Here is a 15,818-nt window from a genome sequence, read left to right on the forward strand (position 1 = left end):
AGCCTTATATACTATGTTACTAAGTGAAAATCACTTACATTGACTATTGCTTCCTTTGTCTGAGCCATATCAGAAATAACTCCATCTGTAATAATCAGCAGAATAAAGTACTGGGAGCCATCTTTTATTGAGGCAGCGTATCTACAGAAAAGAACAATTATTGTTACTGACAGCCACAGAAAACAAACATAACTTGTAAATGTAGATCAGACTTTTTAATAATACAGGCATAAGAACAGTGTAATGCTGATTTCAGATACCGTATGGTGGAACTGAACTGTAATATGAGAAATATAACTGAGACAATCCGAGCAGATAACAAGTCTGCTGTGAAATCCCCCTCACTGCAATTTGTTACATTTGTGATTCACCAAACATTTCCCTAAAAAACCACCACATCTGGACGTGGTCTATGAAGACGACTGCATACATTCCAAGAAGATTCATGTGCATGTGAAGGCTGTGTGAATCCTTCAGTTGTTTTCGAGTTACAGCAACGTGGTTTACACTTGGTTCCTCTGCTGCACGGGCATAACTACGGCAGGAGGAGTCCGGGATAGAGATCAGGGAAACTAATCGGATTCATTACAAATTTTACAAAAATTAAGCTGCCAAATGAATCCAAAGTTTTAGCGATTCTGTAATTATTGTCAGGAAGAAGAAGATGGAGAATGACATGATACTGGGAGTAAGTTGGGGGGCTTGCCCTGAGTGTCTTAGAGCCTGACAGCCAATCAGGGGGCAGTAGGCAGGCAGTCCCTTATGCTATGACAGAAGAATCACCATTCTGTCCTCAGCTTGTCACCTGAAAGGATGTGTGTTGTGGCAGTGTCTGACAAAAAGAAACTACAGACACAAGCCTGTAATCTAGCTGTACTAAGGACACTATAGGGAGAGAATAGAGAGATATCCTTGGATAGATTTTAGGGAATTTGATCTGGGAAAGCTTTGTGAGTTAGTGAAGGACTGGTTACCCAGTTGTGTGTTTAAAGCAGCTGCTGGCAGATAGTTCTGCATTACAAAATCTTCTGCAAGAAAAAGAAACACATTTTTTTATGTATATAAAGGGTCCATTCACACGTCCGTAGTATATTGCGGATCCGCAATGCACCCGGCCGGCACCCCATAGAACTGCCTATTCTTGTCCACAATTGCGGACTAGAATAGGACATGTTCTATTTTATTCCGGAGCTGCGGACTGGTGCTGTCCGCATCTATTCCTGCCCCATAGGGAATCAATGGGTCCACAGTTACGGATGCCGATACATTCTGCGACGTGTGAATGGACACTTAACAGGCCATTTTTTGTTTTGCTTTTTTTTAAACAAGTTTTTACAGTTCATAGGCTTATTACCAGCACCACAATAGCATACATTGTGCTCCAAACACTGAGCAATGGCACTTTTTTTTCCTTCTAAAAAACTGTTTAAAATTTCCGTTTGTAAATGGGCATATCAGTGCATTATACCTGTGTTACTGAACATGTTGCATATTGTTGCAAGACAATGGGTAGTTACAGCAAAGCAATACTGCAATAAAGTCATTTTTATACCAGTGTTATTAAACACATTGCAGATTTGTAGTTACAAAAAAATACAATCACCTATTGTGAATGGCTTATCTATACACAGAGGTAATATCATTACAGGCAGAATTAGAATAACAGGTAAGCAGATAACTGCAGCAAAGTGATCTATACAGAAAAAGAAGTGTCGCCTATTATTAGGCTTAGTGGAAAATTTGAAAACTGCAGGATTTTATGGGTTTTGATTTAATACAGATATTGACATTGAAAAGTAAAAAATAACCACCAAAATTCTTTAAAAATAAAAAAAGGGCAGAAGGATTGCATATTCTGAATACACCCAACTCCCCCGCCACATTACTGGCCACACACTGCATAGATTAAGATATAAATTCTCAATAACTAATGCACAATAACTCTTACGTGACAGACTGCTGAAATCAGTCTGTCTGAAACAACTGTATGCTGCCCTCAGAGAAAAGAGCTGATGAGCTCCCTTTAAACAGTGTTGCAAAGCACAAAATGGATACATATTATAGATGTTCCTAGTTAAAAGATTCATTCCGCTTTATTGGTTTTACACTCTTAGGCTACTTTCACACTAGCGTTTTGGCTCTCCGTTTGTGAGATCCGTTCAGGGCTCTCACAGGCGGTCCAAAACGGATCGGTTTTGCCCTAATGCATTCTGAATGCAAAAGGATCCGCTCAGAATGCATCAGTTTGCCTCCGTTCAGTCACCATTCTGCTCTGGAGGCCGACACCAAAACGCTGCCTGCAGCGTTTTGCTGTCCGCTTGACAAAACTGAGCCAAACTTTCAATGGCGTTCATGACGGATCCGTCTTGGCTATGTTACAGACAATACAAATGGATCCGTTAATGATGGATGCATGCAGTTGAATTATTGTAACGGATCCATTTTTGCAGATCAATGACGGATCCGCCCAAAACGTGAGTGTGAAAGTAGTCTTATATTGAACATTTGGCATGAAATGTCTACTAAAATAATATAAACTACATATATTGCATGTAGTGCTAGGCTGTGAGAGCAGCAAGATTAATTTTCTACTGTGTGTGCTTATGTCACAATTTCTGACATTCTTATAGGAAAATCATATGGAAAGCTGTAATTTTATGTGATGACTGTGTGGTTATATACATGTAGTGCTAAAATTAAAATTTTTCAAACATGGTCTATAGCTGGAGCCTCCACGTTATAGTAAATACAGAAACAAGTCAACCATTCATCAGACTATAATGAAAGGCTCTTCTGAAATGTCCTAAAATAAGTTGAAGAAATTACTGGTAAAGACGTACTTTGAATACTAGTTCAGTTTCTGAGACTGAAGTCTAAGGGTACTTTCACATTAGCGGCAGGGGACTCCGGCAGGCTGCTCTGGCGGGTGAACAGCCTGTCGGATCCGTCCTGCCGCTAGTTCAAGTGTGCCCCCAGACTGCTGCTCCGTCCCTATTGACTATAATGGGGGCGGGGTTCCGGCGGCAGCGCACGCCAAGAGGCAGTCGGACTAAAAGTACTGCGGCTGTTCACCCGCCGGAACAGCCTGCCGGAGTCCCCTGCCGCTAGTGTGAAACTAGAACAAGAAGGACAGAGGTAAAAATGTTATATATAATGTGGCAATGTGAATAGTGATGTGTACGGTGAAGCCATGGAAGGGGAGTATATTTCACCTAGGTGAGATAAGTAAAGTCCAGGAAGATGGCGCTGGCTTCAGCAAACCTAGTTGTAAGTTTCTTATATCTACTTGCCTGGATAACCTATATAGCCCAAATCGCTCATGCACATACAGGATGCTCCTCCTTTAGTTCCTAAGCCTTGCAGCCCATTCTTTTTTGCTTTACACCACATCATTGTTCTCGCTAACCCATTATGAATGTCATTATCTCTCTTAAGTGGCTTCTTTTGAACATGTTATTGCTCAGTTACATGTAGCATTCCTGCTCTACAAGTCATGGCCAACTACCAACAATACACTGTACTCTGGACAGCTAGGTGTTACTAGGTTTGCTCCTGAATGCACAAAATACATCTCAGCATGACATCCCTTTATGGGTTCAAACAAGAGATAACATTTCCCGTACCCCCGAAAAAGAGAAAAACAAAACCAAATTTGGGACTCCCAGATCTAGGTACTGTACCTTACCGGCAATTTTAAGCCTTTTGTAGCAGTAAAATACATTCAACAAAAACAGACATCTGCTCATGTACGGAGATGGGATGTCCATACTGAAGATATTCCATAGTAATATTACTTCAGAATTATATGCTTTATATGCAGGCAGTACATGGATCAAATCAGTGAGCTGAATGTGGAGTGCTAAAGAGTTATGTTATAAGGCTAAAAAGGCATGAATATAGGGTGACTAGGCATTTGAGAACACATTATAATAAACAATTAACAAGGGAGTTTACCAGCTCATTGACACACATTGAAGGGCACTTGTCAGCAACCCTATGAAACCAGGCACCTGGTAGGGCTAACCCAGCTCATTCAAACCATACCTTTTTCCCTTAATGAATTGCAGTATTTAGGAAAATCAGTGTTTTAAACAATATGCCTAACCACGCATTGTACCTTCATTGAATGGGCCAGGCATCCAGTTAATCAGCTCATCTGGCCCTGTAATTCAGGTCCTGCACCTCTCAGTTCATCCTCAGCACATGTGCAGTAGTCTTCTTTGTAGTGGCGCCAGGCAGGGCCGCTTTAGTAATAGGGCGAGATGTGCAACTGCACTGGGCCAACAGCATCAGGTCACATGACTCATGCCTCCCAACCATAATGGACCCGGTGGAATGGTTGGGAAGATGCAGCATGTCCTGCTTTCATTTGTATCTGCTTTCTGAGGACACAGATACAGTTGAATACAGTGGTGAAGCAGGCAGCTCTCAGCTACCTGCTTCACCATTCCTCAGTCTGTGCGCTACCCAGCAGCAGGTACAATGCACAGGCTAGGAAGAATGTGCTCCATTCATCGGGGAAATGGGGCCAGGTGAGTAGTGCTTTTTAATTTATTAAAACTACATAAACATTACTATTGGTGCACTGAAGGGGCAGTAATATTGTAAGGGGCATTATGCTGGAAAACTATTTTAAGGGGGATACTAAAGGGGCAACAATATTGTGAGGGGGAATTAATTAATGCGATGGGTGCAGTAAGGGGACATAACTACTAAAGTGGCATAATTAATGTGAGGGGGGTATACCTACTGTGAGGGGGCACTAAGGGGGCATAACTACTATGAGGGGGCACTGAGGGGGCACTAAGGGGGAATACCTACTGTGAGGGGCCCAGATGGGCATACCTACTGTAAGGGTGCACTAAGGGGGATAACTACTGTAAGGGGCACTAAGGAGAGCATACAGTAACGACTGTGAGGGGACATACCTACTGTTAGGGGCACTAAGGGAGCATAACTACTTTGTGGGGGCACTGGATCCACCAGGACAATAAAATGTACTGCTCATGCACCAAGGATGAACTGAACGGAGCAGGCAGCAGGATTATAAGGCCAGACGAGATGACAAATCGGATGCCTGGTGCAGTCAATGCAACACATTTACCTTTTAGCCAATAACAAAGATAAGCAATCTTGACTGACTAGAAGGGATCTAGAAAGTAAAACTGTGTTACCTTGCTACATGATTAATTACAGGAGCGAAATTTGTAGGTCCATATAGCTGTACACTTTTCAAGCTTCTGTAATATGCTTCCATCACACCTTCAATTCCATGACAGTATGGGTTTTGTGGATTGCCATTCTGCGGTACAAAAAAATGATGTATATATACAGTCTAACCATAAAAGATTCATAGTGAGCCATGTTTCTACATTTTAAAGACATGATTACATCAACATAAGATTTTAATTTTTAAACTGGGTTGTAATGATGGACCTTGTGGATACATGCGGTATATGCAGCTATGTCACCACTGCAGCCTAGGAGAGAAGATGGAGAAGTGCCAGCGCTGAATTGGTCTCAGGATGAAAAGTTAAAGTTTTTATTATTATTATTATTATTATTACTTTAACCACCTCACTGCAGGTTGCCCTCAAAAAATCTGAATTCGGACAACTCAACAATAAGATGAAATTTAAGATAACACCATGATACTAACACAAAGGCATATTCTACATAGTATTATTTATGTTGCTGCATGTTGTAAAGGTTGTAGCAAGAATTCCATCACTGGTACTCCAGCCATTAACCCCTTCAGGACACAGCCATGTTTTATCTTCAGGATAGCAAATATGACATGTGTCACTTTATGTGGTAATAACTTTAAAACACTTTTTCTTATCTATGCCATTCTGAGATTGTTTTCTTGTCACATATTGTACTTTATGACAGCGGCAAAATTGAGTCAAAATATTTAATTTTTATTTATAAAAAAATACAAAATTTACCAAAAATGTGGAAAAATTTCCAAATTTCAATTTCTCTACTTTTATAATAGATCGTAAAAACTCCAAAAATAGTTACTACTTTACATTTCCCATATGTCTACTACATGTTTGGATCATTTTGAAAATGAAATTTTATTTTATTGGGACGTTAGAAGGCTTAGAAGCAAATCTTAAAATTTCCAAAACCCAAATTTTTTCAGGACCAGTTCAGTTATGAAGTCACTTTCTGGGGCTTACATATTAGGGTACTTTCACAATTGCGGCAGAGTGATCCGGCAAGCAGTTCCTTCGCCGGAACTGCCTGTCGGATCTGTCAAAACGTATGCCAACTGATGGCATTTGTAAGACTGATCTTACAAATGCATTGAAATGCCGGATCCGTCTTTCTGGTGTCATCTGGAAAAAACGGATCCGGCATTTACTTTTTTTAAGCGCAGACCGGAAGGACGGATCCGGCATTCCGGTATTTTGAATGCCGGATCCGGCACTAATACATTCCTATGTAAAAAAAATGCCGGATCTGGCATTCAGGCAAGTGTTCAGTTTTTTTGGCAGGCGATAAAACCGTAGCATGCTGCGGTTTAATCTCTGTCCTGATCAGTCAAAAAGACTGAACTGAAGACCTCCTGATGCATCCTGAACGGATTGCTCCCCATTCAGAATGCATGGGGATAAAACTGATCAGTTATTTTCCGGTATAGAGCCCCTAGGACAGAACTCTATGCCGGAAAAGAAAAACGCTTGTGTGAAAGTACCCTTAGAAACCACCCATAAATCACCCCATTTTAGAAACTACACCCCTCAAGGTATTCAAAACTGATTTTTACAAACTTTGTTAACCCTTTAGGTGTTCCACAAGAATTAAAGGAAAATGTAGATGAAATTTCTGAATTTCACTTTTTTGGCAGATTTTCCATTTTAATCCATTTTTTTCAGCAAACAAAGCAAGGGTTAACAGCCAAACGAAACTATTTATTACCCTGATTCTGTAGTTTACAGAAGGAAAGGAACGCCATATGGTTTTTGGAAAGCAGATTTCACTGGGAAAATTTTAAGTTGCCATGTCACATTTGAAGACCCCCTGATGCACCCCTAGAGTAGAAACTCCCAAAAAATTACCCCATTTTGGAAACTACAGGATAAAGGTGGCAGTTTTGTTGGTACTATTTTAGGGTACATATGATTTTTGGGTGCTCTATATTACACTTTTTGTGAGGCAAGGTAACAAAAAATAGCTGTTTTGGCACCGTTTTAATTTTTTGTTATTTACAATGTTCATCTGACAGGTTAGATCATGTGGTATTTTTATAGAGCAGGTTGTTACGGACGCGACAATACCAAATATGACTACTTTTTTGGGTTGTTTGTTTCAGTTTTACATAATAAAGCATTTTTTGAAAAAATGAATTTTTAAGTGTCTCCATATTCTGAAAGCCATAGTTTTTATTTTTTTGGGCAACTGTCTTATAAAGGGGCTCATTTTTTTTGGTATGAGATGACGGTTTGATTGGTACTATTTGATTGGACTTTTTTGATCGCTTGATATTACACTTTTTGTGATGTAAGGTGACAAAAAAATGGCTTTTTTTTTTACACCTTTTTTATTTTTATTTTTTTACCGTGTTCATCTGAGGGGTTTAGTTCATGTGACATTTTTATAGAGCAGGTTCTTCCGGACGTGGCAATACCTAATATGTATACTTTTATTTATTTAGTTTTAGTTTTACACAATAACAGCATTTTTGAAAAAAAATCATGTTTTAGTGTCTCCATATTCTGAGAGCCATAGTTTTTTGTTTTTTTTTGGCCGATTGTCCTAGGTAGGGTCTCATTTTTTGCGGCATGAGATGACTGATTGGTATGATTTTGGGGTGAGTATGACTTTTTGATCGCTTGGTATTACACTTTTTGTGATGTAAGGTGACCAAAAATGGCTTTATTTACACCGTTTTATTTTAATTTTTTTACAGTTTTCACTTGAGGGGTTAGGTCATGTGGTATTTTTATAGAGCAGGTTGTTACGGACGCGGCGATACCTAATATGTATACTTTTTTTTTTTTACATTTAACACAATAAAAGCATTTTTGAAACAAAAAAAAATCATGTTTTAGTGTCTCCATAGTCTGAGAGTCATAGTTTTTTTTTATTTTTTGGGCGATTGTTTTAGGTAAGTGCTAATTTTTTTACGGGATGAGGTGACGTTAGATTGGTACTATTCTGGGGGGCATACACCTTTTTGATCGCTTTGTGTTGCACTTTTAGTGATGTAAGGCAGGCATCCTCAAACTGCGGCCCTCCAGCTGTTGCAAAAGTACAACTCCCAGCATGCCCGAACAGCCTACAGGTATCAGTTTCCAGCAGGGCATTGTGGGAGTTGTAGTTTTACAACAGCTGGAGGGCCGCAGTTTGAGGATGCCTGATGTAAGGTGACAAAAAAAAAAATTTTTTAGCGCCTTTTTTTTTATTTTTATTTTTTTGGACGGTGTTCATCTGAGGGGTTAGGTCATGAGATATTTTTATAGAGCCGAGCGATACCTAATATGTCTACTTATATGTCTACTATATGTCTGTCTTATTTTCCCTACAATTTTTTTTAACTTTATTTTGGGAAAAGAGCATTTATTTATTTTTTTACTTGAAACTTACATTTTTTTATTAAAAAAACAACACTTTTTTTTAAACTTTTTATATTTGTCCCACTGTGGGACTTCACGTTTTCAGGGTTTGATCCCTGTTTCAATTCAGTACAGCTCCTGCACCCGCCCCAACCCATCACGTACGAATGCGGTAAGGCACCACATTACCCCACGTACATGTACGTGATTTTGCGGGAAGGGGTTAAAAATTTTATACAAAATACTGTTCTTCTGTAGCAGTAAACAAAAATGATAAGATTTCCTATAAAGAAAGTTAGTCCGTTGTCAATTTACTGCTGCTGTAACGGAAAGATGTTGACTGCAGGGTAATCCTCATCATAATTGTAGGTGTAAAGTTGGGATAACAGTATGACAGCTTTATTGTTCTCTTGCTAGGACTAGATAAAGATGCCCACATAAGAGCATTGCATTGTTTAGTGTAATGTGTGATGTTCTAATTGAGTCATTATAGAGGGTTAGGTTTGACTATTTGCCGTGCTAAAAGTTCAAAGAGAGAAAGAAGAAGTTAAGAGTAGGGATCGACCGATTATCTGTTTTACCGATATTATCAGCCAATATTAAGGATTTTGAACGTTATCGGTATCGGCATCTATTTTGCCGATATACCGATAACGTATTGGGAACAAGGATCGCGCTGCTGACAGCGATCTTCGTGTTCCCTCAGCAGCACAGGGGAGAAGGAAGCAGCGTCTCCCTCCCCCTGTGCTGCTTCTGACGCTGCCACCAATGAGAGGAGGGAGGACAAGAGAAGGGGAGGGGCTGTGGTACTGCGCCACCAATGAAGATAACTCTCTCATTCATTCAAATTCAACAGGAGGCGGGAGCTGGCTGCAGAATCACATAGCCGGCTCCCGACCTCTATGAGCGGTAGCTGCGATCTGCGGTAGTTAACCCCTCAGGTGCCGCACCTGAGGTGTTAACTGCCGCGGATCGCAGCTACCGCTCATAGAGGTCGGGAGCCGGCTATGTGATTCTGCAGCCAGCTCCTGCCTCCTGTATATGAATTAATGAGTTATCTTCATTGGTGGCGCAGTGCGCCCCCAAAACCCCAGTATTAATCATTGGTGGTGCAGTGCGCCCCCCACCCTCCAAACCCCAGTATTAATCATTGGTGACGCAGTGCGCCCCCCCACCCAAGCCCCCCAGTATTAATCATTGGTGGCAGTGGCCACATGGTCACCTCTCCCCTCCTCCTCACTGGCAGTTCTGATCGGAGCCCCAGCAGTGTAATCCTGGGGCTCTGATCTGTTACCATGGCAGCCAGGACGCTATTGAAGCTCTGGCTGCCATGGTAACATCCCTGATGCTGTGTGCACAGAGCACAAAGCAGCAGGGACAGTGTGAGGTCCTATTCACCCTGATAGAGATCTATCAGGGTGAATAGGACAAGGGTTCTAGTACCTAAGGGGGCTAATAGTTAGTAAAAATGAAAAAAAATGAAAAACAAAACAAAAAAAACCCACAATATATTAATTGTAAATGAAAAATAAAGATTTACAAAAAAAAAAACCTACACGTTAACAATAAACATTCATTTTCAGTAGATTTGTGTAGGAATTTTTATTTTTTTTTTAAATGAAAATTCACAGAATATCGGTATAAATTATCAGCTATCGGCCTGAAAAAATCAATATCGGTCGATCCCTAGTTAAGAGCCAGACAAGGAAGTAAAATACATGGGGTGGTTTAAAAAAAATATTATCCATGAAACCAGCCACCTATTTTTTAGTAAAGAAAAATTACATAGAATATTCATATATACAGTGGATATAAAAAGTTTACACACCCCTGTTAAAATGTCAGGTTTCTGTGCTGTAAAAAAATGAGACAAACATAAATCATTTCAGAACTTTTTCCACCTTTAATGTGACCTATAAACTGTACCACTCATTTGAAAAACAAACTGAAATCTTTTAGGTGGAGGGAAGAAAAATAATAATAATATGTGGTTGCATAAGTGTGCACACCCTCTTATAACTGGGGATGTAGTGTGTTCAGAATTAAGCAATCACATCCAAAATCATGTTGAATAGGAGTCAGCATACACCTGCTATCATTTAAAGTGCCTCTGATTAACCCCAAATAAAGTTCAGCTGCTCTAGTTGGTCTTTCCTAAAGTTTTCGCATCCACAGAGAGCTTCTAAAGCATCAGAGGTATCTCATTGTTAAAAGGTATCAGTCAGGAGAAGGGTACAAAAGATTTTCCAAGGCATTAGATATACCATGGAACACAGTGAAGACAGTCATCATCAAGTGGAGAAAATATGGCTCAACAGTGACATTACCAAGAACAGTACATCCCTCCAAAATTGAAAAGACGAGAAGAAAACTGGTCTGGGAGGCTACCAAGAGGCCTACAGAAACATTAAAGAAGCTGCAGGAATATCTGGCAAGTACTGGCTGTGTGGTACATGTGACAACAATCTCCCGTATTCTTCATATGTCTGTGGGGTAGAGTGGCAAGCCGAAAGCCTTTTCTTACGAAGAAAAACATCCAAGCCAGGCTACATTTTGCAAAAACACATCTAAAGTCTCCCAAAAGCATGTGGGAAAAGGTGTTATGGTCTGATGAAACCAAGGTTGAACTTTTTGGCCATAATTCCAAAAGATATGTTTGGCGCAAAAACAACACTGCACATCACCAAAAGAACACCATACCCACAGTGAAGCATGGAGGTGGCAGCATCATGCTTTGGGGCTGTTTTTCTTCAGCTGGAACTGGAGCCTTGTTAAGCTAGAGGGAATTATGAACAGTTCCAAATACCAGTCAATTTTGGCACAAAACCTTCAGGCTTCTGCTAGAAAGCTGAACATGAAGAGGAACTTCATCTTTCAGCATGACAACGACCCAAAGCATACATCCAAATCAACGAAGGAATGGCTTCACCGGAAGAAGATTAAAGTTTTGGAATGGCCCAGCCAGAGCCCAGACCTGAATCCGATTGAAAATCTGTGGGGTGATCTGAAGAGGGCTGTGCACAGGAGATGCCCTCACAATCTGACAGATTTGGAGCGTTTTTGCAAAGAAGAGTGGGCAAATCTTGCCAAGTCAAAATGTGCCATGCTGATACAAAGTATTAGTTTAAGGGTGTGCACACTTATGCAACCATATTATTTTATTTTTATATTTTTTCTTCCCTCTACCTAACAGATTTAATATTTTTTTTCAAATGAGTTGTACAGTTTAGGCTACTTTCACACTAGCGTTCGGGTGTCCGCTTGTGAGCTCCGTTTGAAGGGGCTCACAAGCGGCCCTGAACGCATCCGTACTGCCCTAATGCATTCTGAGTGGACGCGGATCCGCTCAGAATGCATCAGTCTGGCAGCGTTCAGCCTCCGCTCAGCAAGCGGACACCCGAACGCTGCTTGCAGCGTTCGGGTGTCCGCCTGGCCGTGCGGAGGCAAACGGATCCGTCCAGACTTACATTGTAAGTCAATGGGGACGGATCCGTTTGAAGATGACACAATATGGCTCAATCTTCAAACGGATCCGTCCCCCATTGACTTTCAATGTAAAGTCTGGACGGATCCGTCTGAACTACTTTCACACTTAGAATTTTTTCTAAGCTAAAATGCAGATGGATACGTTCTGAACGGATACAAACGTCTGCATTATAGGAGCGGATCCGTCTGTGCAGACAGCAGACGGATCCGCTCTGAACGCTAGTGTGAAAGTAGCCTTATAGGTCACATTAAAGGTGGAAAAAGTTCTGAAATGATTTATCTTTGTCTCATTTTTTTTTACATCACAGAAACCTGACATTTTAACAGGGGTGTGTAGACTTTTTATATCCACTGTAGGTTGTTAATAATGTGATAAAGAAAATGTACTTTACAGTGCTAACTGTGTTCTAATGGATTGTTAGCGATCCAGAAGCCACATATTACCGAAAAATTGCTAAAAAATACTTGATCACCCTAACTCCTCCCCTAAACTTTTCTTTCCAAAAATCAAAAAGCAAATAGACACTCCATTGTTCTAAAGGCTGCTATACACATTCAATAGCTTTCAACTAAATGATCATTAGGCCGACAGCTATCACTCCTGACTCCCCCATACACATTTAGGCTCCATTCACACGTCCGCAACGTGTTTTGCGGATCCGCAAAACATAGAAAGCGGCAATGTGCGTTCCGCACATTGCCGGCACTGATAGAATATGCCTGTTCTTGTCCGCAATTGCGGACAAGAATAGGACATGTTCTATTTTTCTGCGGAACGGAAGTGCGGACCCAAAAGTGCGGATCCGGAATTCCGTGTCCGGGCAGCACATCGTGCTGCCCCATAGGAATGAATGGGTCCACAATTGCGGACGTGTGAATGGAGCCTAACATTCAGTTTGGCCAAACATATATCTGTATTCAATGGTGGGAGTGGAGAAAGCCGCAGTCAGACACCTCTAGCTGTGGCCTGTGTACTGGGAGAACAAAAGGATTGGGCAAAAATATTCACTTTGCCTGATTCTTTTCTCCCCTTACATAATTTGTCAGGGAGAGTCGGGAGCTATCCACACATATTAGACTGTCGACTGAGCTTGCCATTCTCCGTGCACTCGGCCAACAATACACTAATGAGTATGGCGGCCTTTAGTCTAAGCTTCCAGAGCTACTAACACAAATGACACCCCAGAACTGTAAAATATAGCAATGTTTACTACACAGTAGGGTTGGGCGATATACTGGTGTTCACGATATAAAACGGTATTAAAAAACGGCGATATCGCTGTTTCCTAATTACCGCTGTATTTTGTGACGTCACCGAAGCGGTCATGAGCGCTGACCGCTTCTAAATCTGCGCCCGCCCGCCCCTGCACCTTGCATAGCGCTGAGTAGTGAGTACAAACACATTACTTCCACTCGCTCCTGGCTCCTTCTTGCTCCGCCTCCCTTATTCAAGTCTCCAGACTCCACCCACCATCTGACATCACCGTCCGTCACCCACCCGTGCCGGTTTTATGTGGCGAACTCTGTGTGAGTAGGGTGTCTCTGGAGAGACTTTTCCTGCGGTTGCCTCGCTCATGTGCTCTGATGACCAAATTAGAAACGTATTACTTCCCGCAGCGGGCCGCCCCCGGCTCTCCCTCCTCCTTGCTCCCATATTCAAATCTCCGCCCACCGACATCTGATGTCAGAATCAGAGCACACAAGCGAGGCAGCCGCGGGAAAAGTATATCGTAAAGTATTATTGTATGTATGGTGGCCTTTGGCCACAAGACTTTATTATAACATCTCCTTGTGGCCCCCGCCCCCTACAGTGTAACGTCTCCTTGTGGCCCCCATACAATGTAACGTCTCCTTGTGGCCCCCATACAGTATAACGTCTCCTTGTGGCCCCCCATACAGTATAACGTCTCCTTGTGGTCCCCCATACAGTATAATATCTCCTTGTGGCCCTCATACAGTGTAACGTCTCCTTGTGGCCCTCATACAATGTAACGTCTCCTTGTGGCCCCCATACAGTATAACGTCTCCTTGTGGCCCCCATACAGTATAACATCTCCTTGTGGCCCCCATACAGTATAACGTCTCCTTGTGACCCCCATACAGTACAACGTCTCCTTGTGGCTGCCCCCATACAGTATAACGTCTCCTTGTGGCTGCCCCCATACAGTATAACGTCTCCTTGTGGCTGCCCCCATACAGTATAACGTCTCCTTGTGGCTGCCCCATACAGTATAACATCTCAAAATAGAAATTGGAGAACGGAACAGACCCAAGCCAGTCCAGACATCATATGTTATGTAGAGAAAGAAGGCTCCAGCACTCGTAGTAAAAGTTTTCCGGTCCCGGTCTTTATTTCACCAAACTTGTCATGTACAAACACAGTGGCACTCCTTCCCACTCCCCCGCAGATTTATGCGTTTCGAACACTTCTGTTCTTACTCATAATCTCATGAGTAAGAACAGAAGTGTTCGAAATGCGTAAATCTGGGGGGGAGTGGGAAGGAGTGCCACTGTGTTTGTACATGGCAAGTTTGGTGAAATAAAGACCGGGACCGGAAAACTTTTACTACGAGTGCTGGAGCCTTCTTTCTCTACATAACATAGTATAACGTCTCCTTGTGGCTGCCCCCATACAGTATAACGTCTCCTTGTGGCTGCCCCCATACAGTATAACGTCTCCTTGTGGCCCCAATACAGTATAACGTCTCCTTGTGGCCCCCATACAGTATAACGTCTCCTTATGGCTGACCCCATACAGTATAACGTCTCCTTGTGGCCCCCCATTCAGTATAGTGTCTCCTAATGGCTGACCCCATACAGTATAATGTCTCCTTGTGTATTTATTGCGATATATATCGTTATCGTGATAAATTTCTTAATATCGTTATAGTCTGAATACTTTTGATATCGCCCAACCCTACTACACAGTAGTATCAACTTGAACTTATTCTCCACTACTGTGCCTACTGTGAAAAATTGTAGGCCAAGAAGTAGTGCTAGTATCAACATAGAAGTCCCCAAACAAACCAAAAAAAATATTGATAATAACAGTGCCCACACAAGTTTATGTTAGAAGAGTTGACATACAAATGTGCCAGCTAAAGCTATCTAGTAAACTGATGAATCTGAGGACGGCAAAACCAGTTGGGTACCACCGTTTTTGTGTGAATTATATATACTCTTTGTCAAGCCTGTCAGCTTGCAAGTATAGTAATGTGGGCGGGGCGACTACGGTTTTTAGCGGATTCCATACATTCTTTGTGCTTTTCTCCTTCTTCTTTGCCAAATTCCTCACCCTTTAGGAAAAAGGCACTGGTGAAGACATGTCAATTGGGCGGACACCCAGGTGACGATTGAGCCTTGTGCTCCATCCACAAAGAAGGTGTAGAGAAAACAGAAGTTATATATTTTGATGCCGAGAAGCTGCAAGGGGACCCTTCTATTTTCTGGGTGAGCTGGACTTATGATATACATATTCATATCACTGATTGTTTTTATGGACAGTGTTTTTATCCTATGTTTTATTTTATTATCCAGTTTACTATCTAGAATGGTTTCTCTAGCTCCAAGGTTTCTTATTAATTTTTAAGTTTACTAAATGTACAAATTGCGGTGGGAGATTAGTTTTATCTCGTAGAAGCTTGTTTTGTTTGGAGCTCTGCTACGATTTTTTTTTTTTTAATAAAGCTGCCTAGTGTAAGCATTTGGGAGGCAAGAACAATTACATTAGTTTGTTCTGTGAAATATACTCAATCAGCAATTCCAATA

At 41.5% G+C, this 15,818-nt stretch overlaps 1 protein-coding gene across 1 annotated transcript in view; it reads right to left on the reverse strand.

Annotated features, from left to right (window-relative positions):
* CPNE8 (copine 8) overlaps positions 1–15,818 on the reverse strand; it is a 298,438-nt gene that overhangs the window by 16,094 nt on the left and 266,526 nt on the right. Inside the window, exons 16-17 of the mRNA XM_040412364.1 lie at positions 5,175–5,302; positions 39–141 (exon numbers count right to left, since the gene is read on the reverse strand). Coding sequence (XP_040268298.1) covers positions 39–141; positions 5,175–5,302 — 231 coding nt within the window. The remainder of the gene's footprint in view (positions 1–38; positions 142–5,174; positions 5,303–15,818) is intronic.

The sequence above is a fragment of the Bufo bufo genome, chromosome 1 (genome assembly GCF_905171765.1).
Source record: "Bufo bufo chromosome 1, aBufBuf1.1, whole genome shotgun sequence".
NCBI lineage: Eukaryota > Metazoa > Chordata > Amphibia > Anura > Bufonidae > Bufo > Bufo bufo.